The sequence below is a fragment of the Peromyscus leucopus genome, chromosome 15 (genome assembly GCF_004664715.2).
Source record: "Peromyscus leucopus breed LL Stock chromosome 15, UCI_PerLeu_2.1, whole genome shotgun sequence".
Lineage (NCBI taxonomy): Eukaryota > Metazoa > Chordata > Mammalia > Rodentia > Cricetidae > Peromyscus > Peromyscus leucopus.
In genome coordinates, this window is record NC_051076.1 from 3,227,398 (window position 1) to 3,255,133 (window position 27,736).

Sequence of the window (27,736 nt, forward strand, 5' to 3'; positions counted from 1 at the left end):
GAACTAGCCCAAGATAGGTAATTAGCCTCTGGACCTACAACATCCCGATCTCTCTAGTACTGAAGTTTGAATCAGCCCCAACCAGTCTCTGCACATACTGCTTCTTTTCAGGAATCTCTCCTCATGTAGTTTGTAGATTAACAAAACAAAAGAAGTCATAATCAAGGTGCTTTTAAAATATATTGGTGGAAACATTAAGTAGGTGGGCTGAAGTAAAGCAGAGAAACCTCTGCTAGACCTCAGATGCTGCCTGATGTTATTCCTAGACTTCTGATTAGTAGAATCCAGGGTTATGTTAATATATCCAAAATATGTCTTTTCCTGTTAGTCACAGAATATTAGGTCTGACACAGAAGTAGACAAGGAGTGGCTATTTAGAGTACTAAAGGTAGTCCAAGATGAATTGTTAATTAGGCTCTGAATCTGCAAAATCATGAGGAACAGCCTCCTTCCACCCCAACCCCTTACCCTGATATATAATTAGCCAAGAGAGGGAGACGATCTTGGTACAGAAGTAATCTCCAGAGAACCACCTTGTTCTCTCCAGCAGTAAGGTCTTCTTCAGACCACCTTCTAGGACAAGAGCTGAGACAATGATCAATGAAAAAAGACTATACCTAGAGCAGGTAGTACTGCTTAATCATAAGTAACTCTTGTCCTTTGTCCCAATTCTTCCTCTATATGCTCCTGTCAATACCCAGAAGACAGGCTTTGGGGTCAGTGACCATCCTTTTCTCCTCCTTTTTCCTGTGTGTTCTCTTTGAATAACTCTCCCTTCTCTGCTTTTTGCCATCTCTTTAATTGGCTTCCTGGGGACCGGTGGCCAAAACTAGACTATTAGGCCTGCTAGAGCCCTTCTATAACAACAAAGCAGACTGAATTACAGAGAAACCGTGATTGAAGTTTCAAGGGATGAGCAAGGTTAGAGAGACTCTCTTTGAATGGTTAACATGCTTGCAGGTGGCTCAATATAAAGGAGACAAACACAAAATTAATGAAGTCAGTTGCTTATCACTGTAATGAAATAATTGCAACAACTGCCTTGTATGATAAAGTATTTATTTCAGCTGACAATTTTGAAGGGTCTATTCCCTAATTTTGTAGTTCTATTGCTCTGGGCCTCTACTGAGGCAAAACCTCAGGGCAGGGGCATGTGGAAGTGATGAGCCAAAGCAGAGGGAGGAAGAGTCATGGTCCCACATTTTCTCAAGTTCACATCCTCAGTGACCTAAGCATTTCCCAGGAGGCCAAACTTCTTAAAAGTTCCACTGCATTCATGCCACCCGGGATACCAAGCCTTTAGTGCTTGATTTTTGAGGAAAATTTACCCATATTTAAAACACAGCAATAACCCACACTCTTCAGAGAACACATTTCTTTTTTCTGCAAGGCTCTAGGACACTGCCCAAATGGCACTATTTTGATTCAGTATCATGAATTTTAATTTTTCTTGGCCATCTACAGTACTTGAAGAGTTCCAGCCTTGGAAATAGCAGTTGTCAGTCAACCCTGATTCTAAGAGTATGGTTCTTTACAAGATATTACCAGGATTTCCTTGTTTAGAAATCTCTGGACTCCAGTTTTTGTCCCTTGATTTGGTAAGCCCATCACAAGTTCAGTAGACTCTTGGTTCCCTACTATTGGTTTGGCTCCCTCTTCCCCTTGGAACAGCAGCCCAGTGCCAAACACTTTCTTCATTTTAAGTATATTTAGGTTTTTTAGTGAATTATGTCATAAAAACCCATCTTATAATAAACTTGAGGGTTTTGTCTTTTACATGTCTCAAAGTACTTGAAATTATATTTGGAAGTGTGTATTACTTGAAAATTTGAAGGAACTTATTTGTGATTTTTTTTTTTATATTCTTAAAAGTTCTTGGTCAAATTCAGCATCTTACATATTTTTGAATGAATATTAATGGTCTGTATTTTCATTTATCCATTACATTTTCAAATGCTTAGTATATAGTAATCTACAGTTTCACCAATTTTCTTACATACTTGCAGGAATTCAAAATATGTTTCGTACTATCCATTTGTGTTTCATTCACCCCTTATTCTTTCTTAGAGAATGTTTTTTTTAATCTTCCTTTCAGTTAACAACAAATTTGCAAATTAATAGGCAAGAAGAAAAATCTGGAAACTGATATAAACTCTGTAATATAATCAAAGAGCTATTTCAAATGAAAAAGTCGATTGTACTTGTAACTGCATGTGTTTATAAGAAATAGGTAGGAGAGACAGAGCAAATGTTACTGTGTGCACCTGAATAGCAATATTTTAAAACTCATCTACAAGTCAATAAATATTAAATGCTTTTAATGAACATTTGTATTCATTTATAATGAGTATAAATATTTCAATTCAGTGATTCATTAGATTTGCCCTATCATTATTTAAATAAAATTTAATCTGCTTTCTTCACACAGTAATTTCTTGTAAGCCACCCCCCTCCATTGCCAATGGAGATTTACTTACTACCACAGAAGATTTTTATTATGGAATGGCGGTTACCTATCGCTGCAGATCTGATGCGAGAGGGAAGAAGCTCTTTAACCTGGTGGGTGAGGCATCCTTACACTGTATCAGCAATGAAGAGAAAGTTGGAGTCTGGAGTGGCCCTCCTCCTCAGTGCATTGAACTCAAGAAATGTACACCTCCTCATGTTGAAAATGCATTCATAGTGTCAGAAAACAAAAGCTTGTTTTCCTTAAGGGATATTGTGGAGTTTAAATGTCAGCCTGGCTTTAGCATGGAAGGAGCCAGTAGTGTGCAGTGTCATGACCTAAACAAATGGGAGCCAGAGTTACCAACCTGCTTCAAGGGTAAGTCTGACCAGGGCTTGGGAAGCCTGCAATGCCATGGGGTGTTGGAGGACCAGAGTTAAGGGTTGGTTCTGGAAGAGGGCATAAGATGAACAGGGTGGATGAATAAATTTTCTTGGGAGGGAATATGAAATCAAGAAGGGACATGTGTTTTTGTGAGCGTTTGTGCACCCTTACAAGCACATCCGTTCAACTTGAGGAGGAGCTGAATATGAACAAGGAATGTGATACATCCTGGGAGTTCTCATACACAGAAGTTCTTTACATGTATTGCCATCTCCAGCTCGTATCAGTTATTCATATGTATAATACTTACTAATATGTAATGAGTAGTCCATGGCTAATCATATTAAATGTATGCATATTTAACTCCTAAAATGAAGCTATGGGGTAGTTACCATTCCTTTCATATTGAGGCTTAGGGGTTAATATTCTAAGACAATATACATAGTAACTTGCAGAGCAAAGATTAGAATCCAAGGTTGCCCATCTGGCAGATTCTAAAGGAAAGAAGGCTTTCCTATTGATAATGGGATATAAAATGTTAGAAGGACAGGAAGAATAAAAGGAGGAAAACAATGTTGCCAAAGATCAAGGAGCTACTGTTACTACAGGAGTAGAGCTGACACAGCTGGTCCTGTGATGGTTGACACTGTCACGCTCTATCATGGCTGACACAGCCAGACCCTGCCACTGCTTCCAGGATAGAGCCAGTCCTTGCTGGTCATTAGTGTTGCTAGAATTTGAGTGGCTGTTGCTCACTTGAGAGTCACCAAGATTGCCTCAACTGATGCTGTCCCTGGATGCATAAAGGTGTCTGTCACATCTTGCCTTTTATAGTGATATATATCTTCCAGGTGGCAGAACTTAATTAAAGCCTCTAGAGCATAGGCCCCTTTGGCAAACCTCTATCTCCAGAAATATTTACATTATGATTCAGTAACAGTAGCAAAATTACAGTTATGAAGTAGCAATGAAGATAATTTTATGGCTGGGAATCACCACAATATAGGAGCTGTATTAAAGGATCACAGCATTGCAAAGGTTGTGAACCACTGTCTTAGAGCAAAGAACTTGTAGTTTTCATGTTTCTACCCATAACAAACAATTAAAAGGCAATAAATAGCATGAGACTGGGAATCATTAGAAATTTAATCAGCCTAGTCTTTAAATATCACAGCTCAATGTATTAGTCAAGGGAAGCTCTTGAAAGATGAGCCCTCAAAACAATTATTATAATATCAAATATATTTGGAAATTCTCATGGAAATCATTCATTCTAGACCAATACCCCATGTTTTACTAGAGAAGTCTAAAGTTCAGAGAGGAGAACTGAGTTGATATGTGGTTTTGGATTTGGTTTAGTGTGTGTATGTGTGTGTGTGTGTGTGTGTGTGTGTGTGTGTGTGTGTGTGATTTTTTTCCCCTCATTTTGCAGCTTTAAGTAATTGTGTTAAGACTCACATGCATCCTCACTCCCTGAGTTCAAAACAGTTGGCTTAAATAGAAGCTGGACCTAGGACTGTTAGAATATTTAATATATAGTGCATAGTTCTCATTATGATAACTGGAGGTTTTTTAAAATATTTTGCTCAATGGCTATCCAACTGTCTTCTCAATGGAATGAAATGAGTGACAAGAGCACCAGCTGTGTAGTGAGCAAAGTGCGGTAGTTCTCTAGTGAAGTAGGATTCAAAGATCAGAACAGAATCTGTTAGCACCATTGTGGTTGCCCACTGGGAAATATGTTAGAAAATTTAGGTTCTCCTTATTGCCTAAAATGTGAAACTTAAAGTTGGTGATGCCTTTCTAGAAAGGTAGTATGGGAATCTGAAATAAATAATCAATCTTTAATTTTGTGTAGGGTCAGTAGAAATTGGAAGTGTAGCTGAGCAGTGGTGGTGCACACCTTTAATCCCAGTGGATGTCTGAGTTTGAGCCTAGCCTGGTCAACAGAGCTAGTTCAGGACAGGCAAGGCTACACAAAGAAACCCTGTTTGGAAAAACAAAACAAAAAAGAAATTGGGAGTGTTATGACCTTAGTGTACACCTTAGAGAGAAAACAATAAACTCCAGATTCATCAGGTGTAGTCACAGTGTCTGAATTGTATTGTCACATTTGACAGAAAGGTTGTTTATTTTTCCTATATAATAAAGCTATTCTGTTTTTCTTCTTTCTTTTTCCACATAGTTGTGATCCTCTTGGCATCTGTGATCCAGTTTACCATTGAGAGAAATGTTTTCCACACCATGAGACTTTTTCCCCCTTAATATGTCTGCTGCCCCCAGAAATCCAACACTAGGAGTATACCCCCAAACAAAGATGATTTTTTTCCCGTCCAAGCAGAAACTGCTTTACCTCCTTAAGCCAGGCTACACTCTCCGTGGAGCTGTTTCTCTGCACTTCAGAGTCCTGTGGCTCCTGCATATGCAGATCTCTAGGCTGTCATCTGGCTTGACATATATGACTTGTGTTTTTTTTTCTCCACACACTGCTATTATTTCTGTTTGGCTCTTTTTCTCCAGTGAAATCCTGTGGTGCTTTCCTGGAACATCTTCCTAATGGACGTGTGCTATTTCCACTAAATTTTCAACTTGGAGCCAACGTGTCCTTTGTTTGTAATCCAGGGTGAGTGTGAGCAGGCTTGATCTGCTGGACATTAAAACTAAGTCTGAGTTTATCCAAAATGGGAAAGAAACAACTTCTGATGCTGTATATAGGAAAGAGTGGTGACTTGTAGAATTGATAAAAGAGATATGAAGGAAACCTACTGGTTTTAAATATACAGGGAATGCACTAAGTGAAAAAATCATTTTCTAAATAGAAAATAATACTAGTGATTTTTAGAAAAATTATATGTTACAAAAGCTTATACAAATAACAATACATTTAGCAATGTTTTAGGGAAAAAATTAATACCTCATTAATAGAATTTAAAAGAGAAACAAAAAATAAGGGGCAGCTTTTTAAAGCCCACTGGTATATCACTGAATCAGCAATGGGCTCTGGGCTCTGAGTTGGGACCATGGTGTCTGATGTTAATATTTTAGGTGAGGTCATAAACCTTCTTCACAGCAGACACGCTTCTGTGAAACTACCAGTCATGGACAACAAAGAACCTGCCCTCCAGTGCTTCACAGAATCTTTGGCAGGCACCAAATACTAGGGCCAAATAAGATTTAGGAGGGCATAAGGGTCTAAACATCCTTTGAGAATTTTAAATGACTTCATACAAAAGTTGGCTCCTCTCCTCTTCCCATTTTTCTCTCCAGTCCCGGTGCTTTAAAAGGAAAAACAAACAACAAAACACTAATAAATTTTTAGTCTGTTACAGGCCATAGACATGTACTTCATAAGTCATCCGCTTCTCTGAATTACTTACAAAAGTGTAACTTATTCTTCAGTAGCTTAGCATGCTGTTGTGAGCTTCCTAGATAACAATCGCAGAAACTGAGACATAAGAACAATCTCTATTTCCTACTAGTTAACTCGGCTTTCCCAGTGACAGTGTCAGCAAGGTGTTCATTAGCAGTCTGGGTTTGCAGTTGTGACAGTGAGCAGCGCCAGGTTCCTTTTAGCTTGATCAGTGCTTTTGAGTAAAGGTCCAGGATCTGGCTGTGCCCTCACTACTTTCTTTAGTTTAAGCTGGGACTTTATATTGCAGTTCAGTTTTACCCACCTGCTGGAAGCTGTGGTAGTTGAGTAGCTTAGCATCTGCACACCCCTTCCACCTCCTGGTTCCATTTCCTCAAAGTCCTCGATGCTTTTTTGGCTAGACCTGGGAACTGAGTATTACTCTGGCCAAAACTTTTTACATTCCACTACCATTTTCTTCCTTAGGTTTCAATTAAAAGGCAATTCTGCTAGTCATTGTGTTCTGTCTGGAAGGGACAGTGTTTGGGATAGCCATGTTCCTGTGTGTGAAAGTGAGTATATATAGTGATACTTTAATCTAGTTGCTCTCCCTAACTTCTCATATTTTAACCCACACCCTCCCTTTTAGTATTTCTTCTATATTCTAGTTTGACTTATTGACAGAAGTTGATTACTTTCATAAAAGTTTGTTTTGAATCAAAGTGAGTATCTCCTTGCTTTGTAACCTATTTGATCAGCTTCCATCATTCAGAATTCTGTGTTATGTGTGATATTTCCTGTGTAGTTTGCCCCTAGGACAGGAAAGTCTTTGACAAATTTCTCTTCTCTTTCCTCCCTTTCTTGCTTCCTTGTAATTTTCTTTTATGTTCTGCCATCAATATGCAATGACTTACTCATATTTATTTGGTAATATGCATATATAAAACAATGTTCACTTAATTATTATTGAGCAAAAATTATGTGCCATATTTTCATTTGCACTGGAATTATAATAGTAATCATGATATTATTTATACTTAAGTAGGGAGATGAACGAAAATAAATTAATTAAATACTATGGAGATAATAGATCAGGTAATAGGTAATAAATCAGAGGAATATGAGAATGAAAGAAAATAAGGTAAACTACATCAGGTGAGTAGCAAAGGTAAGGTTCTTAAAGTCTCAACATAAGCATATAAAATGTGTTGAAATATTAAGAAATAATAAGATTAAAAAGGAAACCTCTTGTGCTAAATTATTACTTATTTCTCTTACTTGTTCTGTTAATATTTTCCAAAGATTTGACAGCACTTTTTAAAATTTATTTATTTATTTATTTATTTGAATGTGTCTAGATGTTTTTCCCACATGTATGTCTGTGCATCATGTGCATGTGTGTTGCCATAGAGACCAGAAGAGGTTGTTATTAGTTTATCAACATGTGGTATCTTAATATTGAATATTGTGTGGTATATATAGGAAGTGTAGGAGCCCGTTCTCAGGTTCCTCGTGGCTTTACCCAGCAGGTCCACATAGAGGATGATCAGGACCACGGGCCTGAGTGTAGGTGTCTGAGATGGTCTGCACTTGGCTGTGCTGGGGGAGGAGGGCTTTTGCTCTACCCCTTGGCGTCTCTATAAAAACTCTGGGCCAGAGACAGTCGGGGCCCGTTGGAATAGGTTCCAGGCCCTCTCGAGGCTATCCTTTATTTTCTATCTGTTTATCTCCGTAAGATTCTCTGCTATAAATCCTTCTATCTAATATTTCCTGCTGATTGCACTCAAGAAAACTCTGGGAAGCTGTGGGGGTGGTGGGTAAATGCCCCACAGAATGGCACCCGAACAGGGACTAAAGAAAAAAGGAAAAAAGGGACTAAAGAAAAAAAGGGGGACTAAAAAAAGGGGGAGACTAAAGACAAATGAACAGGGACTAAAAACAAAGAAATAGGGACTAAAAATAAAGGAAAATAATAGTTTTATTACAGAGTTTTTGGTGAAAGTGCTGAGTCAGCCCTGCCAGTGGAAAGGCATGCTGGTGTTATGGAAAATATATGTTTTTTATATATATTTTTGTGAGGCAGGGGTTTTATCCTCGAGAGAAAAGGAAAGCGGACTGGAAGGATGTCCGATGCTGCAGCGAAATTCTCTTCTGTCAAAATTTTCTATCTTCTATCCCTTTCTCAAATTCTATCTGTGAAAAATAAGTAAGGTATAGGGTAGTAATATAGTTTAGGAAAAACTTAGAAGTATAAGATTGTGTAGGAAAAAATAAGTAACGCAACTAGACAGAAAAACTCTTCAATTGTCTAACTCTGGGGGCTATGAAGGCAAACTGGGGAAAAAAATCTTTCTTTGGGCTTTACGGGTAGTAAAAAAGCTCTTCTTTGAGCTTATGGGGAAGAAAAAGTTTCCTATGGAAGCTTTTGACCTGGGGACAGCTGAAATGCTAAGTCCAAGCAGCAGAAGAAAGTAATTTCTCCCTGAGGCAAAAATGGGGGTGTAAGAAGTCAAAGTTTAAAGTTGGGAAGTTTTGGGGAAAGTTGGTCTTTCTCCTGGGGAAAAAATCTTTCTCTTAAACGAAAAGCTTTTCTTGGAAAATTTTGGGGGAAAAATCTCTCTAAAAAGCCTTAATCTTTCTCAAAAGTTTTCTTAAACTTAAAAACTAAAGCCTTTCAGATCTCTCTCTCAGAAGGACAAAAATTAGAATCACCTGAAGATAATATGGGGACCACCTGTGATTAGCTCTAAGGGAAAACAACAAACCTCTTAAGACAGCAAAACCTCTAAGTTCTCTTTCAAGCTTTAAAAATCATCCCTGCAACACAGGAGGGAAGGACAAGTTCCTAAAAACCTCTTCTAAGCTCTCTTCAAGCTAGTAAAAGACAGTGGGTCAGAGTACCCTGAGGGAAACGCTTGGGAGAGTGTGGGTGAAGAGCTACAGAGAGCCCAAAAGGGCAGGAAACTTTACCTGAGAAAAGCAAAAAAAGCCAAGCTTTTCAGTTACAGCGGAGCTGAGGCATCAAGTGCTTTGTTTCTGAGTGAGCATTTCAGAATGGAAAGGTGCTCCTAATCTTCCTAATGCAAAGATCCCCTGAAGCAATGCAAACTGTTAGCATTGTATCCTCACTTCTGACCAAAAACCCAGAGGCGACTGGCCAGCGTCTCTGAGTTGGAGTGCATTTCAGGGATACTGAGGTTCCTGCAGTTGCAAACTTCCTGGAGCACAGAGCTGAGGCAGGAAGGTGCAGGACCCAGGGGAAAACTGCTAATAAACAAAGCTAAAGCCGGTGGGAAAGGCACAGTTGTCCACTTTCCTACAAGTCCTGGGTTGATAGGTCCACAGCTGCAAAAAGAAATCTGAGAAAAAGCTTTCCTATCAGAGTAAGGACCTTTCTGGGAAAACAGTAAAGCTGAACTGTGTCTGAAGCAGTTGTGCTGCTGAGTCAGAATGCTATCTGGGGAAAGACCCCAGCCTGGGCAGAACAGAACTATCCAGGAGTAAACTTTCTTTTCTGTCAGAGAAAGCACCTTCTTTGAGAAAAGCTTTGTTTCAACTGACTCCCTGAGATGAGGGAGTGTAGCCCTGAGGGGTGATTGCCCCTGGCATAAGCTCTGTCCTTGAGCACCCAGACAAGCTAATGCAACCCACTGGGGGACTGGGCCAGGTGAAGGCCTGATGAGGCAAAGCACCTGTCCTAATGGGAGTTTAGAAATGGCGAAAACCTCCCTTGCTAAGCTTGATTCATGAACACAAACCACAGACCCCAAAACCAGAAACAGACAAAAAGCCCTACCTTCAGTAGCAGGGAAAGCCGCCGCTGTAGTGTCAGAAACTGTTTCTGGGGTAGAGGGGATAAACTGAGACCAAACTGGGAACTGTCTGGGAGAAAGACTCTGAAGAAACAGAGGGGACAGATTCCTCCACAGAAAATGCATGACCTGACAAAGCTGCTAGAATTGGAGGCAGATTCAGGGGGAGAGAAAAAGCCCCTGCCTCCAAAAGCAGCTAGCAGAGGTACAGAGTGGCAGACAGATACCTGAAGCTCTGCATGGGGGGGGGGGGGGGAACAAGCAAAATGAGAATAAGATCAGTGGGAGAAAATCTCTCTGAAGGAGCTATGGAAAAGCTCTGTTGCAAATGATCTTGTTTTTCACTGACTGGCTAAGGCAAGCACAAGCCCCGAGCAAAGTTTCTATCAAAAATGCCAGCCTCAATGCCGGCTAACGAGGCAAGTGTGGTTCTGATCGGGGCCAGTGTCTGATGAAGTTGAAACTCCTGTTAAAGCCAGCTGAGGAGAATAGAAACCTCCTAATGTGCCATAGCTGAAAATGTAAAATGCTTGTTCAAATCTCCCGTTGCAAAAGCAAAAAACTTTGTTCAAACCTCCCGGGCAAGAATTTGTAAGCAAGTCTGGTAAAAGAGAACCAGTTGACTCTCAAACCCGATAAGAAATATGGTAATGATATAAGGGACTGATATGGGACTGATATTATTATGGACTGATATAAGGGAAATGCATTCTGGGAAAGGTAGTTTTTCCACTACAGATGGCGACATTGCCCTGAAACACTTTTGTCAGCTCTAAAATTAAAATACAGCTTTTAAAAATAAGGAGGAAAATCGTCTAAGGGTTTAAGTGTCAGTTCCAATGAAAAATTGAAAGGATACAGAACTAGGAGCTTCAGGGTTTGGGGCTCCGTTGGTAAAATGCCTTATTTACCCTAATAGCTGTGCAAAATTTTATGGTAGTTGGATGACAAAAAGCTACCTTTAAGATCAAACAAGCCACTTTAAAATCCTTAAAACAAGGAAAAACAGTTTATACACTGAACGTTGTCTTAGATATGAAGAAACTTATGTTGAAATTAAAAAAGTTCTTTGCCTTTTGAACAAACTGCCTGCAATGAGTAACTCCTTTGCAAATCTAATGAGGAGACAAGGAAACAGGCATTCAGAAAAGAAATGACTGCTTTATAGATAAGAAACAAACTTCAGAAAATCTAGCTGTCTTACAAAATAGTTGCTTTACCTGAAAGTTCCTTATAAGAAATCAATGCTAAATATCACCGCTGCTAGTAACATCAGGAGTTAAAGCTAATGAAGTGAAAATACTAAATCCTGAAACTCAAATAAAATAGAAAGATCCCTGCTCAGGATTATGGAAGGGTCCTGATCCTGTTTTAATATGGGGTCAAGGACATGTTTGAGTTTTTTCACAAGAGAAGAATGAAGCTCGGTGGTTACCAGAGCCATCTGGTAAGGAGCGTGGAACTAAGAAAGCTCCTATGAGGTTCCTATAAAGGAGCCAGAATGAAAGTGGCTCGATTAGTATTTGAGGTTTTGTCACTGGTTTAATGCAAACAGTGAGGAAATAAGAGTTCGGAGCTGTGCTGCTTTTGGCTTTACTAGCTCCTTTAGAAAAATACCTTATATCACCTAATAGCTGTGCAGTTTGGCGAAGAGCTTTACAGCAGCTAAATACGGTAATTTCACCCTCAGCGTGAAGTGAAGTTTTTCAGAAGAGCAGACCAAAAGTACTGCTGTAATAGAAACGTTTGTCTGAATTGAAGTTCTTAGGGGAGCTATTATGAATTTGGGTAAAGGGACAGCCTCTAGTTAAAAACCGTTTACCGCTGACAGTACATCTCTGCCTGTTCGGAAAGGCTGAGAGAACTGGCAGCTTTGGAGTGTGGCTTCCTCCCGAAAATGTTACAAACCCCTAGCAACAAGTATCACAACTCTATAATAACAACACTCACTAAATCCCAGTGCTTTATAACAAAGCTGACTATAAACTCTAAACTTTAGAAATGATGTATGTACTTCTTGTCTAGTTAAGAGAATCTTTCTAATAGAGATGGTGATAATAATTAAGAGTAAGAAGTAGAAAGACGAAAATAAGATATGTGGTTTGTAAAAATTCTGTCTTGTTAGATCTGTGTTAAGAAATCTTTAGGTGTTTGCTAAGTTAAATATATGCTAATGGTCACCCTATATAAGTTTGTAAAGTAGATCTATAGAGCTCCTTTAAGAATATAAGCTTGCAAGAAGTAGCTAAGACTGCCGGGCGGTGGTGGCGCACGCCTTAATCCAGCACTCGGAGGCAGAGCAGCGGATCTCTGTGAGTTCAAGCCACCTGTCTACCAAGTGAGTTCCAGAAAGCGCAAAGCTACACAGAGAAACCCTGTCTCGAAAAACCAAAAAAAAAAAAAAAAAAAAAAAAAAAAGTAGCTAAGGTAGTCTTAAGACATGTAGTAATAAGCTTGTAAGAAGTAAAGATACTAGTTGTATATAAGAATTAATAAGAAATATATTTGCTAAAGTAGTTCTATAGTTTCCTTAAAGTATAAATAAGTAGATGTTAATATGTTCTATGTGAGTTTGTAAAAACGTGTAAATGTTGAATATTAGTCTAAATGCTTTGCAAGGCAAAAAAATGTTATATGTGAGTTTGTGAAAAAGTGTAAATGTTAAGTGTGAGTCTATTAATGTATATAGTGAAAACACCTGAGACACAGGAGATAGTGTCCTAGTAGACTGCAAAGTAGGCAGTCTGAATGGTTTCAAAAGCTCCAGAAGCCACTAAGAAGCTAAGAATGGCTGACGCCAGAACCAGCACAACAAGGCATTCGCAGCTGAGATCCGTGGAAAATCGACACAACACAGAAAAACCTGAGCTAACATCAAAAACGGTGCGGTTTAGAATACTACTGTACCTAAAAAGGTCTCTGGCTTGAGAATAAAAGTTCAGAGACGCTTGTTTGAACAAAAATTAACTGCAAAAAGTTTTGGTTGAAAAACATCTCTTCATATTTGGAAATGAAAGCCTGATATCAGAATTTTTCTTGTTTGAACTTTTTGAACTCAAAAATGAGATAAAATTACAAAAAGATTTTGGTTATGGATTTCTCATATTTGGAAGGCTAGTACCAGAATTTATCATTTGTATTTTAAAACTTAAATGAAACAATAGAGATTTCATTGCAATGGGACAGTTTTGAGTAATGACCTAGGAACAGTTTTCTGGAATTGGGTTAAAAATGGAACTGTTTAAATGAAGAAATGTATTTCTACTTAGAATCAAGACGCAATTTTGTGTATGCGTATATGCTGTATTAACTGGTGATTCATGAATTGTTTTGTGGAACTGTTTATGTAAAAATGGAATTACTTATGGAACTGGTTTTGTGTTACAAAAGGAACTGTTTAAACACAAAAGTTTGGGTTTTCTAACTAGGCTTGAGATTTTGCTTAAAATTATAAAGAAAAGGGAGAGTTAATATTCCTTAGTCTATTTAATTTAAATTGTTGTTTGAGTGGATTAATGTCATGTTTTGTTAGTAAGGAATGCAAATGGGGTATACTGAGACTACTATTAAAGTGTGTAAAGAGTTTTATTAAGAAACTGCTTTTGGATGTTTTGCTAAAAGTTTTCAAAGTGTTAAGGGTTAGATTGAAAATATTGCTTTTCAATATGGGTTTGTAGGAATTGTATAAATTTGGGTTCCTCTAACTACGTTTGAGATTTTGTTTAAAAAATTATAAAGAAAAGGAGGAGTTATGATATTGAATTATGTTCGCAGAAACCTATTGATATTAATGCACCCTGGTCTTGTGGAGTTGAGGAAATGTTTAAGTTTGATGTGAATACATCAAAGTTTTTCCTATGTTCTGTTAACAAGAAAATTCAAATGACTGAGTTAAAGTTGTAAGACGGAGAAAATTGTTAACTATATATAGCACCATATATGCTAATTCAAATGGTTCTGTTAAGAGTTTGCTTTGAGTTGTAAGATTGAGAGAATTGTGACTATGTATAGCAATATTTATGTTAACCTGTTAATGGCAATGATGAAGTTAATGGATTCTTTAAGTTTGTAGTTGCCTTAAGAGTTTTTGGTTTAGAAAGGGCTTGAGGCAGCTAAGACTGCTGTGGTCACCTTGAACCTAATTCAAAAGAGAAATGCCATCTATATCATCCTCTACTCCCATACTGGGAGGTGTAACAGCTATGGAGATTGTTGTAAGCCATTAATAGTTATTTTTTTATATATTAAGAAGGGGGGACCTGTGGGAGCCCGTTCTTGGGTTCCTCGTGGCTTTACCCAGCAGGTCCACATAGAGGATGATCAGGACCATGGGCCTGAGTGTAGGTGTCTGAGATGGTCTGCACTTGGCTGTGCTGGTGGAGGAGGTCTTTTGCTCCACCCCTTGGCGTCTCTATAAAAACCCTGGGCCAGAGACAGTCAGGGCCCGTTGGAATAGGTTCCAGGCCCTCTTGAGGCTATCCTTTATTTTCTATCTGTTTATCTCCGTAAGATTCTCTGCTATAAATCCTTCTATCTAATATTTTCTGCTGATTGCACTCAAGAAAATTCTGGGAAGCTGTGGGGGTGGTGGGTAAACGCCCCACAAGGAAGAAACTAGATGATATAAAGGTACATGAAATTATACCTACTTATTGAATTTATTAGTTCAGTCATCAGAGGTTGACTTCTCTTAAGTTGCCATGCACTTTTATCCCCTCACTGATCTATTTATTAGGCCTATTACTACTCTGTGGTGTTTACTGACAAAGGTTTTTCCTGTGCCAGGACTTTGTGGGAAAAGAGCAACAAATAGGTCAGAGTCATCCATATTTTCATGAGTTGGTTTTCCAGTTGGGAAAAAAATAACAGGGAAAAAAATTTTTTTTAAAAATTACAGTATATAAATAGCATGATAAATAGTGATATGTGATAAAATAAAACAAATTTATATAAGAATTTATTATGGTACAGGAAGTGGGGGTAGTAAGTCAACATCAAGTCTTCAACATGATGGAGGACCCTTCATTTGCAAACCATTTCCTTACAAAAAAACACCAAGGATTCAGAAATTTGCAAATAGGTTAAGTATATGTTTTTTATATGAAACATTACTAGTTTATCTTACTTGTATTTCCTAAAGCAAAGCAAGCCAGCTTATAAAATTCCATTTTCCTTTTCATTATAAAATGTTCATTTCATGTAAGATTTATTAAAATACATTGCTGGATATCTGTATGCTTTATGGTGAAAGTTTATAGAAATAGTCAATCCAGAAGAAGCTGAGGTGTTGAACCAATGCACAGACACAGAAAACTGACAGAAAATATATGTCAACTGTAAATTACTATAGTAAGATAAAATTTGTTTTTGTTTTTGAAACAAGGTCTCATGCTTTAGAATCATCATATCTGCAAAAATAATCTCTGTAGTTATCTGATGACACCATTGTATATTGATTAGTACTGACAGTGGCCTTCAATCACCAAGAGACATTTACTTTGCTAAAGATGATAGTGCATGCTTCAGACAGGTTTCCCTAGAACTTAGTGTCTATGTGACCAAAGCTTCACCTGTCTTCAAACTTGTAAACAGGACTCTTACTATCCCTAGTATAAAGTAGGCAATTGAATGATTGCTTTAAAAAACAAAGCAAGACAAAAAACAGAAGCCTATTTCCAAATCCATTAAGAAATTAGCTTTCTAGGTGATCTAGGACTACTATCTTCTGGACTTTTAGAATAAACTCTAGTTTAGCATAGCTCAGTTCTCTCTTAGCAAAAACCTCACAGACCCAAAAGTACTAATGTCACTCACATTCACAGGCACCATCACCATATTAGTTATTTTGATTGAAATTAATAGAACTTAAAGTTTTTTGTCTCTTTCTAGGACTTTTATTTTTGTCCATATTCTCCAGCTGTCATCAATGGGAAGCATACAGTTACTGTTCTGGAAACTTGTTCTCTGCCCCTCCCCCCAACCCTCTCCACTATTAGCATAATTCATTTTTTCTTAACCAGTAAAGCACACTCTACACCAGTGCCTTTTCATCTGTAGTTCCATCCATCATAGTAGCAAAATCACCTGGAATGTTACTTAGCTCCATTCCAGAACTTGGACTCTGTTCTAAGAAGGGTCAAAAGGCTACTTTTAACAAATCAGTCAAAATACTCTAATATAGAAAAACCACACTTGCAGAAATGTCACTTTACGTTGTTGATACCTTTAGAGAGAAACATATTTTAGGTAAATCTTAGACAATTACAACAGAAAAAGATGTTTTACTTCAAGTTGAGGAAGATATTGATGGCTGGAAAGAAAAAGAAAGCAATATCAAGGATGAGTTAAATCAAATAAAAGAATTAAATAGAAAGGTAGTATTTAAAATTAGAATCGCAAGTTACTAACTTCTTTGTTCTATATATAAAAGCAGGCCGGAAGTATTCACTTACTCCAGAGCTAAAATATCAGAGTATGTTCTAAACCTAGAGATTTAACATGAAATTGGTATTTTCTTTAGGTGTGGCTTGCATGGATCCAGGGCTAAACCATGGCTGTCCTAACTTCTGATCTTTCTAAAAATTTCCAGCTACAGATTTGATAATCACAAGTGTCCCACGTTTCCTTACTATACACAAAAATTGAAAGTCAGAAAAATATTTAAAGCATAAAAAGTATGGATGTGTGACAATAATTTTTATTGAAAATATGCCCATTTTTTGTAGAAGGCAAAGTTTGGGGTTGCAAATGTTTCTGTAATAACAGTTTCAATTAACAACAAAATACTAATTTTCTTGTGATTTTTCTAATTGCAGAAGTGATATGTAGCCTCCCACAGGATATGAGTGGAGTCCAGAAAGAGTTGAAAATGAAAGAATATTACTATGGAAATAATGTAACTTTGGAATGTGAGGATGGGTATACTCTAGAAGGCAGTTCTCAGAGCCAGTGCCAGTCAGATGCCAGCTGGGATCCTCCTCTGGCCAAATGTGTATCTCGTAAGTACAAAATGTAGGGATTGGAGCCCCTGCCCAGCAAAGTCACTGACTGCCCAGTCATCTATTCTGGTGCCTACTGTGATGAGGTGTTACAGTGTGTAGGGATAAGGGAGCTGAGAGTGTGCTGTCTCAAAATACAACAAGTTAGGATGTTAGTAAAATCACTTCAAGTATTCAGGAGTAGAAAATGCAGAAGAAGCACATACACATAGGGAGACACATACCCACACAGAAAACCACAAAATCAGAAACCATAATATATATAAACAAAAGACCAGTAAGACTTAAAAAAAAAAAATTCCCACGTTAAGCAACATAAGACAGAAAAAAAATAATCTCCAATACCACTGTGTTCATTTTGAGTTGGTCAACTACTGCTGGGCATGGGGCCTGTCTTTGAGTGTAGCTTTGTACCCAGTGAGACTCCATTGGAGAAAAATAAGTTTTCATTTGAAAGCTGTTGTCAGTTGGAGATCATGTCTACTTCCCGTTCTCATTGCTGGGACCCCATCTAGCTTGGAACTATGCAGACCCTGTGCATTCTACCACAGGCTCTGTGCGTTCATATGTGCATCAGTCCTGTTATGTCCAAAAGGCATTGTTTCCTCTTCCATCCCCCTGGCTCTTACAGTCTTTCCACCTTGTCTTCTGCAAACACCCTTCATTTGATCTTTAGCACTACCAACAAATAAAGAAGCCAACATTTTATAAAAATTATTCACATTTTGGAACTGTTGACCTATTTGAAATGTAAATAAGAAAGTACTAAAGAGATTGAAAATACATATAAAATAGAATAAAAGGTTAATAGTGTTACCATAAAGTACTGTAGTGGTGGTTGTGGTAATGGTAATAATTGTAAAAGTTAAAGTATATTGAACATTTAGTACTGATGTTCAAAGGCTAGTGACAGGCATAAGATAGATAGGTGGTATATGATAGGTATGTAGATAGAAAGATAGATAGATAGATAGATAGATAGATAGATAGATAGATAGATAGATAGATATTCTAATTAAATGCTAATAACCATAAGGTCATATTCTTAGGGCACCATATTTACAGATAAGGAAACTGAAACATGAAGGGCTTAGATAACTTGCCCCAAACCACAAAAATAATGTAGCCTAGGTACAATCAGTCATGCCACATACTGTTAGACACAGTGCTATAACAAATAAACGAACAAAAGTCCTACATAAATAATTGTCAAGAGGAATAATTTCCATTACTGTAGTTAAAGGGAGGACAGCTATTAGGTAAAGATACCAAACATCAACCGGAGAAGGAAAATTCCACATTGTAGTCCATCATCAAAGGAAGCCAGGACAGGAGCTCAAAACAGATCCAGAACCTGGAGGCAGGAGCTGATGCAGAGCCCATGGAGGAACACTGCTTACTGAATCTCTCAGCCTGTTTTCTTATAGAACCCAGGACCACCAGCCCAGGCATGGCACCATGCACAGTGGGTTGGGCTCTTCCCCCATCAGTCACCAATTCAGAAAATGCCCTATAGGCTTGCCTACACCTGATATTATGTAGGCATTTTCTTAATTGAGATTATTTCTTCTCAGATAGCTTTAGCAGATGTCAAGTTGACACAAAACTATCCAGCACAGAGTTAGAGACAAAAGAGGCCAAATATGTACCAACTAGAAGGTTCTTGGAATCAGATTTTAGGGTAAATGCCATGGATTGTGCTGCACCACTTGTGAACTTTTTCTCTGGATTAAGATCTTAACTAAAGCAGCCTCCTTTGGATTCTTAATCCTCTCAATACCATCTGGTAACAAATCTTTGTGGGGATAAGAGGCAAATAGGAGCATAGAAGGAAGAAAAGACACACACACACACACACACACACACACACAAAAAAAAAAAAAAAAAAAAAAACAGTATTTGTCCCTATGACTGAGAATAAATTACCCAAATTAGAGGAAGAACAGATTTGGGGGTTGTAGTGGGTAGCCATTCCAGCTTGGATCTGGAAGTTCCAACCCCCATTGAGACTCTGGCAACTGTCACACCTACGAGGCGGGGCCAGGGGAGGCACCTGGAGACCCGAGAGCTGGATGGGCCAGCGCTCTCTCTGTGATCTCTCTCTGTGCCGGGACGCTGAACGGTGAAGGTGGACTGTGCAGAGCTCCTGAGAACACCACTGTATTGCAATACACCTTCCCCAGACCCTGCGACCTACCTTTCACTTAATTTGTGAGTTACGCCATTAATTAAATATCCTTTTAACTACATGGAGTGGCCAAAATAATTTCACCAATAGGGGGTGAGTGGTAGAAGGGAGGTATGATGGAAGGGAAACTGTGACCAGGATGTAAACTAATGAAAAATTTATTTAAAAAATACATAAATAAGATGGAAAGAAAGATTGAGCTATAGGCAAGGCTATAGTATATTTTCCTAATTGGTGATTGATTAAGAGGGCCCAGCCAGCCATTGTGGGTGGTGCCATCCCTAGGCTGGTGGTCCTGGCTTCTATAAGAAAGCAGGCTGAGCAAGTCATGATGAGCAAGCCAATAAACAGCATCTTCCATGGCTTCTGCATCAGCTTCTGTCTCTAGCTTCTGGCCCTGTTTCAGTTCCTGTACTGACCTCCTTCAGCAATGAACTACAGTGTGGAAGTGTAAATCAAATGAACCCTTGTAGATGTAACCAACTGTCTTATTAAATAAGAAACACAGAAACAATGTAAAAGAGAAAGCCGAGAGGTCAGAGCTCAGAGCTAAAATCTCACCCTTCCTCCTGCTGTCCCAGCTTCGCGAAAAGAGACCTACTTCCTGTCGGTTCGTTTTTTTAAAGTATGTTGTTCTGCCTTCTCATTGGTTGTAAACCCAAACACATGACTGCCTCGTCACTGTCTGAATGTACAGCCCCCTAGGTCTTAAAGGTATATGTCTCCAATGCTGACTGTATCCCTGAACACACAGAGATCTTATGGGATTAAAGGCGTGTGCCACCACCGCCACACTCTTGCTATGGCTCTAATAGCTCTGACCCTGAACACACAGAGATCTTATGGGATTAAAGGCGTGCGCCACCAACGCCCGGCCGGCACGCGGCGGCCGGCGGCGATCGGCTTCTTAGCCTGGGTCTGATTCTGCTTGACCTCAGGCTGGACTATCGGTGAGCTGCTTGCTTAAATCCTGCTTGCTTAAAGCCGGTGCTACAAACAACTCAGACCTGCCCTGCCGAACAGGTCCCTGCCTGTAAAGCCAACGCACGTGGTCGGAGCTTAAGGAAGTCAGACCCAAGCCTTGACTCGGCACAAGAGGGAACACGTGGCTGCATTTAAACTTTAGCCAGCTACGCTTTCTTGTTCTCTCTCTCTTTCTCTCTCTCTCTCTCTCTCTCTTTCTCTCTCTCTCTCTTTCTCTTTGGATTTACACCTGGGACACTAGGTGGCTGTTTTGAAAATCCCCTCGGATTTCTACTGTTCTACGCAGATTTGGTAAGTCATAATATATCAGATATTTTAAAGGAAACTATCTAAAAGAGAATTTTTTTTCCACATTTAAAAAAAATGGGTTTTATGTGTACATTGGAAGAAAATTGGTTTTTGTTCGAAATTTTAGGCAGTCTGGCAATGGAACAACTATATAATATTAGTATTGGTGGAATTATGCACCTTATCACTATAATAATCCACATTTTAATATTTAAAAAGATAGTCAATTTAAGTGCCAGGATAACAGCTTTAGAAGAACTTGTTAAACCTGTAAAAATTCAGACAGAAGAAATTAACAGTGAAGTTGTTTCAAGTCGGGGTCATAAGGTTGCAGAAAGAAAGCCTGTTTTCACACAGTCACCCTTAATTTATCCTGTAACCGTACAGCAGATGCCTGATCAAATGGCTACACAAAATACTTGGGCTCCAATTGAAATGTTGGATTTAAAAAGGTTTAAGGAGGCAATAGTATCTTATGGCATGCATTCCCCATATGTAAACCAAATGTTAAACTTGGTCAACATATAGATAGTACACAGACTGCAGCTTTGCTAACTGTTCTTTATCTAAATAATCCATTAAACACAGACTATTTCTTCAAAACCTCCCCAGTTTTTAGTAATGGTGTTTCATCATAGCAATAATAACACTAAGACAGCAAGGGATGAAGAGCAAGCCAGTAATCAGCATTCCTCTATGGCCTTTGCATCAGTTCTACCTATAGGCTCCTGCCTTGAGTTCCTGCCCTTAGTTCCCTGAATGATGGACTACAGACTATAAGAAGAAATGAACCCTTTCCTCCCAAAGTTACTTCGATCATTAAATTTTACTGCACCAGTAGAAAATGTAACTAAGAAAGTTTATCATTAATTTTATTAAAATGTGACTATTTGATAGAGCCAGTCAATATAGCTCCTCCTTCCAGCTACAGAGCTGTTGATGCAGAAAATTTTTTTTCATTACCTGTTCATAAAAACTATCGAAAGAAGCCTGCATTGACCTGGAAGGGCTATCAGTACACTGTTGCTACTTAGGACTAAATTAACTCTCTAAATGTTTTTGTGACCTTGATCACCTCCAAAAATTTTTGCATACAATGTATTTTGATCATATTCTTTCCCCTCACTCAATCAAAAGGTGGTTGGTTACTCCCATAACATACATCTTGTAGGCATATTGCTGTTGTAGGTAACAGGTTTTGTATCTTGGTGATGCTGATGATTGCTTGTCTCCTCCAGTACAGTGAAAAATACCATCCAGTCCCATGAACACCAGTCAATTAAGAGTGAAGCTTCTAGCTGGGAACTGCCAGGGAAGGCATGTAAGATGAGTGACCTGCTGCCAGCAGAGATTGGAGAAAAGGAGACCCAAGATTGTGGACTATCAACCCTCCATGTGTTCCCCTCCGGATCTTCTGCTTAGCATGTCTCTAGAGGGCCAAGGCAGAAATGCCTATGTGTCCCAAGGCCATGCTTTATGGTGTGCACATGTCATGTCCTCCTCCATAAAAATACTTCTTGTAATAGTATTTTTCTTCTATCTGATCGTCATGTTTTGTGTTCCTAGATCAATGGTGATTTCTGTGATACAGGAAAGGAGTAAAGTAAATTTCACAGAAAATTATACAGAGATGATCACCCAGGCTGGGGTTAAGGCAGTTATGCAGTTCATGGAAAAGAACCTACAGCCTGGAGAAGCTTTTCAGGCTTGGATAAACTGTACCGAATGTGTGGTCAACTATAGCACATGGTATGATGTGTATCAACACACTGGACTTAAATTGGCCATGATGAATAATTCAGTTTCTGAGGATATTCCAAAAGCATTGTGTAAAACTTGAGACCCTTAAAGGGTTATTGGCTGAAGACTGTGGATGGAGTAACATATAGATGGGATGACAGACTAGAAGTGTGGGAACCTAGAATAAGAAAAAAAATAGTGGCCTCCACCAAGAAAGGGAGATGGCAACTTTAATCCAGATACTTTTTATTCCTCCTGAAGGAGTGTGGAGATAATGTGACAGTGATGGAGAGATTGCTACAAGTTTTATTGGGTTCCTAGATTAAAAAGAGCTGCCAGGAAAGGTAAGCTTCCTTTCATGGAGGCTCTAAAAATTAGGTTAAGTCTTCCTTGGAATTGTTGGGATATAGAAGGACAAAAGTTGCTGATTTGCAGGGACAGATTTCTTGTCTGAGGTCATTGTGGCCCACCAGTCATGGGCCTTGGTGTTTGCAGAGGGCTGAGGAGAAACTTAGGCAGCTGCAGGGGTCTTGAGGTTGGAGCAGGCTGTGTGAGAAGGAAATGTCTGGTATATTGACCACTGTTCTTATTTTTACCTTTTTTTTTGTGAAATTGCATGTTGCTAGCCTCTGGGTCAAGTGCTCAGAAGATTGTATAATCATTAATAATAAAAATAGATTATGCTTGCTTTGGTGTTAAGTTTGGGATAGTTCCTGTGTTTCGTAAAAGATGATAAAAAATATATTGGTGATTTTCTAAGAATAACCTTTGAAATCATGAGAATATTTTGTATTGGGTGATTTCCCCTTTTCTTCCTGTTCCCACTTTACTTATGATAATAAAAGACTGAGGTTACCGGGGCAAAGGCAGAAGCTAAGAAAAGTTAGAGAAGTTAGAGAAACTAAGAGAAGCAAAGAAAAGTAAGAGAAGCTAAGAAAAACAAAAGAAACTAAGAGAAGTTAGAGAAGCTAAGAGAAGCTAGGGAAGCTAAAGAAACTAGCAGAGAAGCTACTTAGCAACTGCAGAAGCCCGAAGTGACCTGTCAGCTTGCACGAACACTGTCTCTAACTCGTTACTGCGCCTTCCAGGTATCCCACCCTTCAGACCTCCCAAACTGCTAAGACTGGTCCCCGGCAGGAAACCAACTCAGTTTCTTCATGTTTAATGATATAAGTGGTGTGTTCAATAAAAGGATCTTACCATCGGGTTATGAAGGGTAGTCAATAGCCTTGGCAATAAACTGTAATATTCAGGGGTGGTATATGTAACCCCTTTGGGCAATGACTTAACAAGGTGAACTAATTCTTGGCACTGGAAGTTTTATTGGTGGCGTAAGATGTCTAGTTGGAGAATTGTTTCTCACATTGTATGGTGACTATATTTAAATTACTTTATTATATGTATATATTTTAGGAATCTTTTACAGCAGTAGGTTTCCATATGGCTTTTTAGAAGGCCTTTAGTGTTAGTTGTCCCTTCCCATAAACTTTCCTTTACACTGCTCTCCAATCTCCCCCTTTCAAACCTACTATTCTAGTTTGCCCTTTATCTCTTTATACCATGATGTTCTAGTTCTCCTTCCTTGGAAAAATCCCCTCTTCCCTCCCTGGTCCCTGTCTATCTAGCCTCTGTGGTTATTTTGATTAAAACACACAGTCTAAACCTTAATAGTTAACATATACATGTAAGAGACAACATTCAATATATGTGCTTGTGAGTCTGAGTTACCTCACCAAGGATGATTGTTTCAGTCTCCATCTACTTACCTGCAAATTTCTTGATTTTTTTTAACAGTCAATTATTTTCTATTGTGTAAATGTACCACGTTTATATTATCCATTTATCTTCAAATGATGTATAGCTAGGCTGTTTCCAATTTCTGGCTATTATATATAGAACAGCAATGAACATTGATGAGCAAGTATCTCTGTAGTAAGATGTAGAGTCCTTTGTGTATAAACCCATGAGTTGTATAGCTGGATCTTGTGTTAGATTGATTTTCAGCTTTTTGAGGAATCTCCACATAGATTTCCAAAGAGGCTGTACCAATATATATTTCCACCAAAAAGAATAAGGGTTTCCTACATCCTTGCCATAATGTGCTGTCATTTGTTTTATTTCTTGTGGCCAATCTGATTTGGGTAATGTGAAATCTCAAAATAATTTGAATTTTACCTTCCATGATGGCTAAAAATATTAAATATTTTTAAATGTTTACAAACCATTTGTGTTTCATTCTTTGAGAACTGTTTAATTCTATACCCCATTTTCAATTAGCTTGTTTTCTTGATGTTAAGTTTTTTTAGTTCTTTGTATATTCTAGATACTAATCATCTCTCAGATGTATAATTTGAAAGACCTTTTCCCATTCTGTAGGTTGCTGCTTTGCATGAATGATAGTGTCCTTTCTATACAGAGGTGTTGCAACACTATGAGGTACCATTAATTAATTGTTGATCTTAGTGCTTGTGCTATTGATGTCTTGTTCAGAAAATCCTTCCTGTGCCAATGAATTAGAGGTAATTTCCCACTTTTTCTTTATGAGACTCAGGGTTTCTGGTCTTATATTAAAGTCCTTGGTCCATTTGCAGTTGGGTTTTGTTTAGAGTGATAGATAGGGATCTATTTCCACTCTTCTACATGCAGCCACCCAGTTTGACTGGCACCATTTGTTGAAGATGGTGTTTTGTTTTTTATTCTACAGTGTGTATTTTTGGCTTATTTGTCCAAAGTAAGGTGTCTAGGTCTTCAAGTCTATTCCATTGATCAACATGTTTGTTTATACAAATACCATGCTGTTTTTGTTGTTGGTTTTTGCTCATTTCCCAGCTCCCAAATAAATCACACACAGAGGATTATTCTTAATTATAAATGCTCAGCCTTAGCTTAGCTTGTTGATAGACAGCTTTTCTTAACTTATCCTGTCTCTTTTGCCTTGGGTTTTTTCTTGTTCTCTTACTTCTGTAAATCTTACTCTTACTCTGTGGCTTGCTGTTTAGTTGGATGGCTGGCCCCTGGAGTCCTCCTACTACTCTGCTACTTCTTTTCTTCCCTAGATTTCTCCTATATATTCTCTCTGCCTGCCAGCCCCACCTATCCTTTCTCCTACCTTACTATTGGCCGTTCAACTCTTTAATAGACCATCAGGTGTTTTAGACAGGTACAGTAACACAGCTTCACAGAGTTAAACAAATTCAACATAAACAAAAGTAGAACACCTTAAAATAACATTCTACAACAGTTTTTATTACAGTAGCTCTGTAATACAACTCTGAAATCTGAGATGGTAATAACTCCAGTAGTTCTTTAATTATTCAAAATTATTTTTAGATATCCTGAGTTTTTTGTGTTTCTATAGGAAATTAAAGATTGTTAGTTTTTTCTTTTAATTTCTGTGGGGAATTGTGTTGAAATTTTGATGTGGATTGCATTGAATCTGAAGGATACTTTCTGTAGGGTGACCATTTTAATTCTACTGATCCATGAGCATGATAAGTTTTTCCATTTTCTTGTGTCATCTTCAATTTCTTCAGAATCTTCTAAAAGTTTTTGTTATACAAGTTTTTCACTTGCTTAGTTAGAATTATAGAAAGACATTTTGAGGTTATTGCAAAAGCTTCTATTTCCTTGATTTGTTCTCAGTATGTTTGTCATTTGTATATATAAAGGCTACTGATTTTTGTGTGTAAATATTTCATCCTGCTACTTTGCTGAAAGTGTTTAGCAGCTTCAGAAGTTTCCTGATGGAGTCTATAATGTATAAAATCATATAATTCACAAGTAAAGATACATGACTTCTTGATCTCCTTCAGTTTTATTGCTCTAGCTAAGACTTCAAGTACTATATTGAATAGATATATCCATGTTTTGTTCTTGATTTTAGTTTTGTTTTAGATTTATTCTTTACTGTTTTACTGAAGTGTTCTATAGATGTATATTATGACCATTTGATTTATGGTTTAGTTAACTCCAGGGTATTTCTATTAGGTTTTCATCTGGATATTTTTTTAATGATGGAGAATTTATTATAGCCAAAAAAAGAACAAAATAAAATTATTTTTTATCTAATAAGATGTCATATTGGTAGAGGCACATATGTGTAAGTCTGATGACCTGAGTTTGATCCCTGTATTCCACAAGACAGCAATAGAGCACAACATCTCCCAAGAGTTGTCCTTCTACCTTAACATATGCATTGTGGAATGTGTGTGCTATTACTTATTCTCTCTCTTCTCATTCTGCTCTCTTTCTCTCTCCCTCTCTCTATCTCCTCATCCTCATTAAATAAATAAATAACATTAAAAAAAGTAATTGTTGGTATGGTGGATTAATATGAGAAGCGCACTTGCCAAAAAAGAAAAATCAATTTTATAACCAATATATTATTTCATACTAAAGATGGTGGTAGCATGAAATGTGGTGAAAGATAAGAAAAGTGTCAGTAGATAGAAATATATAGAATGAAAACAGGTGAGAGCTGGAAAAATGACACTGTCGTTAATAGTACTTGCTCTTCTTCCAGAGACCTAAGTTCAGTTCCCATCTCCTACATTAGGCAGCTCACAACTGTCACTCTAGATATAGAGGATCTTAAGGTTTCTCTGGCCTCCACAGGCATGCACATACATGGGATGCAAATATACACACAGACACATACATAAACAAAAAATATAAAAAGAATAGATATAAGTGAATCTCAAAATGAATTATATGTGAAAGTGTAAAAAGATAGATATCTGCCATAGATCTGTCTGAGATCTATGTTATGTAACCGGATATATTTACTTGTAGCAAAAAAATAAAATGTGAAAAAGGGAGGGAAAGGAATAAACCTAGGAAATTCTAGCATTTAATAGCAAGGTAAATGAAGATGAGCCTTTAATAACATGAATTATATAAATTATATAAAGTGGCTATTTTTGCTTTAGCAAAGTAGGGAACTAATATAGAATCCCTGTAAACCAACAGAACATTTTTTTCAAAGAGAAAGAACACAGAAAGTATTTGTTTAGTTTGGCAATATTAAAGTGATTGTTAATCTTGGTAAGAGAGACCACTTTGAACCAGATGGAACATTGATGAGATGAAAGTTTTGGGGAAGGATAGATCATCTGTAGTTCAAGAGACTACATAATATATGGGCACTGACAGTGAGAAGAATGGGTGTTAGTTAAATAGGATCTGGGCAAGTGTTAGGTAAAATGCTTTTAAAAAATTTTACCCCTATCAAATGTCATGGAAATGTTCCTACATTTTAAGCCATATTCATACAGCAAGAGTAAAATGTTTTTGAGTCTGAGAATCATATAATATGAGGGCTCATGTGACAGGCCTTAGTTTTTTGGTTTGGTTTGGTTTGGTTTGGTTTTGGAGGTTTTTTTGAGACTGGGTTTCTCTGTGTAACAGCCCTGGTGGTCCTGGTACTTGCTTTGTAGACCAGGCTGGCCTCAAACTCACAGATATCCACCAGCCTCTGCCTCCTGAGTACTGGGATTAAAGACATGAGCCACCACCACCTGGCAATATGATCATTTTTAAATAGAAAAT

The 27,736-nt window shown here is 38.0% G+C and overlaps 1 protein-coding gene across 5 annotated transcripts in view; it reads left to right on the forward strand.

The window, feature by feature from the left end:
• Positions 1-21,972, forward strand: part of LOC114687532 (complement component receptor 1-like protein) — a 59,392-nt gene extending 37,420 nt beyond the window's left edge. For 3 of the 5 annotated variants that reach the window (XM_037211104.1, XM_037211101.1, XM_028862145.2), the window contains 5 exons: positions 2,429-2,824; positions 5,351-5,453; positions 6,666-6,751; positions 16,807-16,989; positions 21,693-21,972. In XM_037211104.1, the coding sequence (XP_037066999.1) occupies positions 2,429-2,824; positions 5,351-5,453; positions 6,666-6,751; positions 16,807-16,989; positions 21,693-21,871 (947 nt within the window). In that variant the 3' untranslated portion in view covers positions 21,872-21,972. Of the gene's footprint in view, positions 1-2,428; positions 2,825-5,350; positions 5,454-6,665; positions 6,752-16,806; positions 16,990-21,687 lie in introns of all 5 variants that reach the window. The other 2 variants (XM_037211102.1, XM_037211103.1) reach the window with 2 other exon arrangements.
• Positions 21,973-27,736: the final 5,764 nt, after the last annotated feature.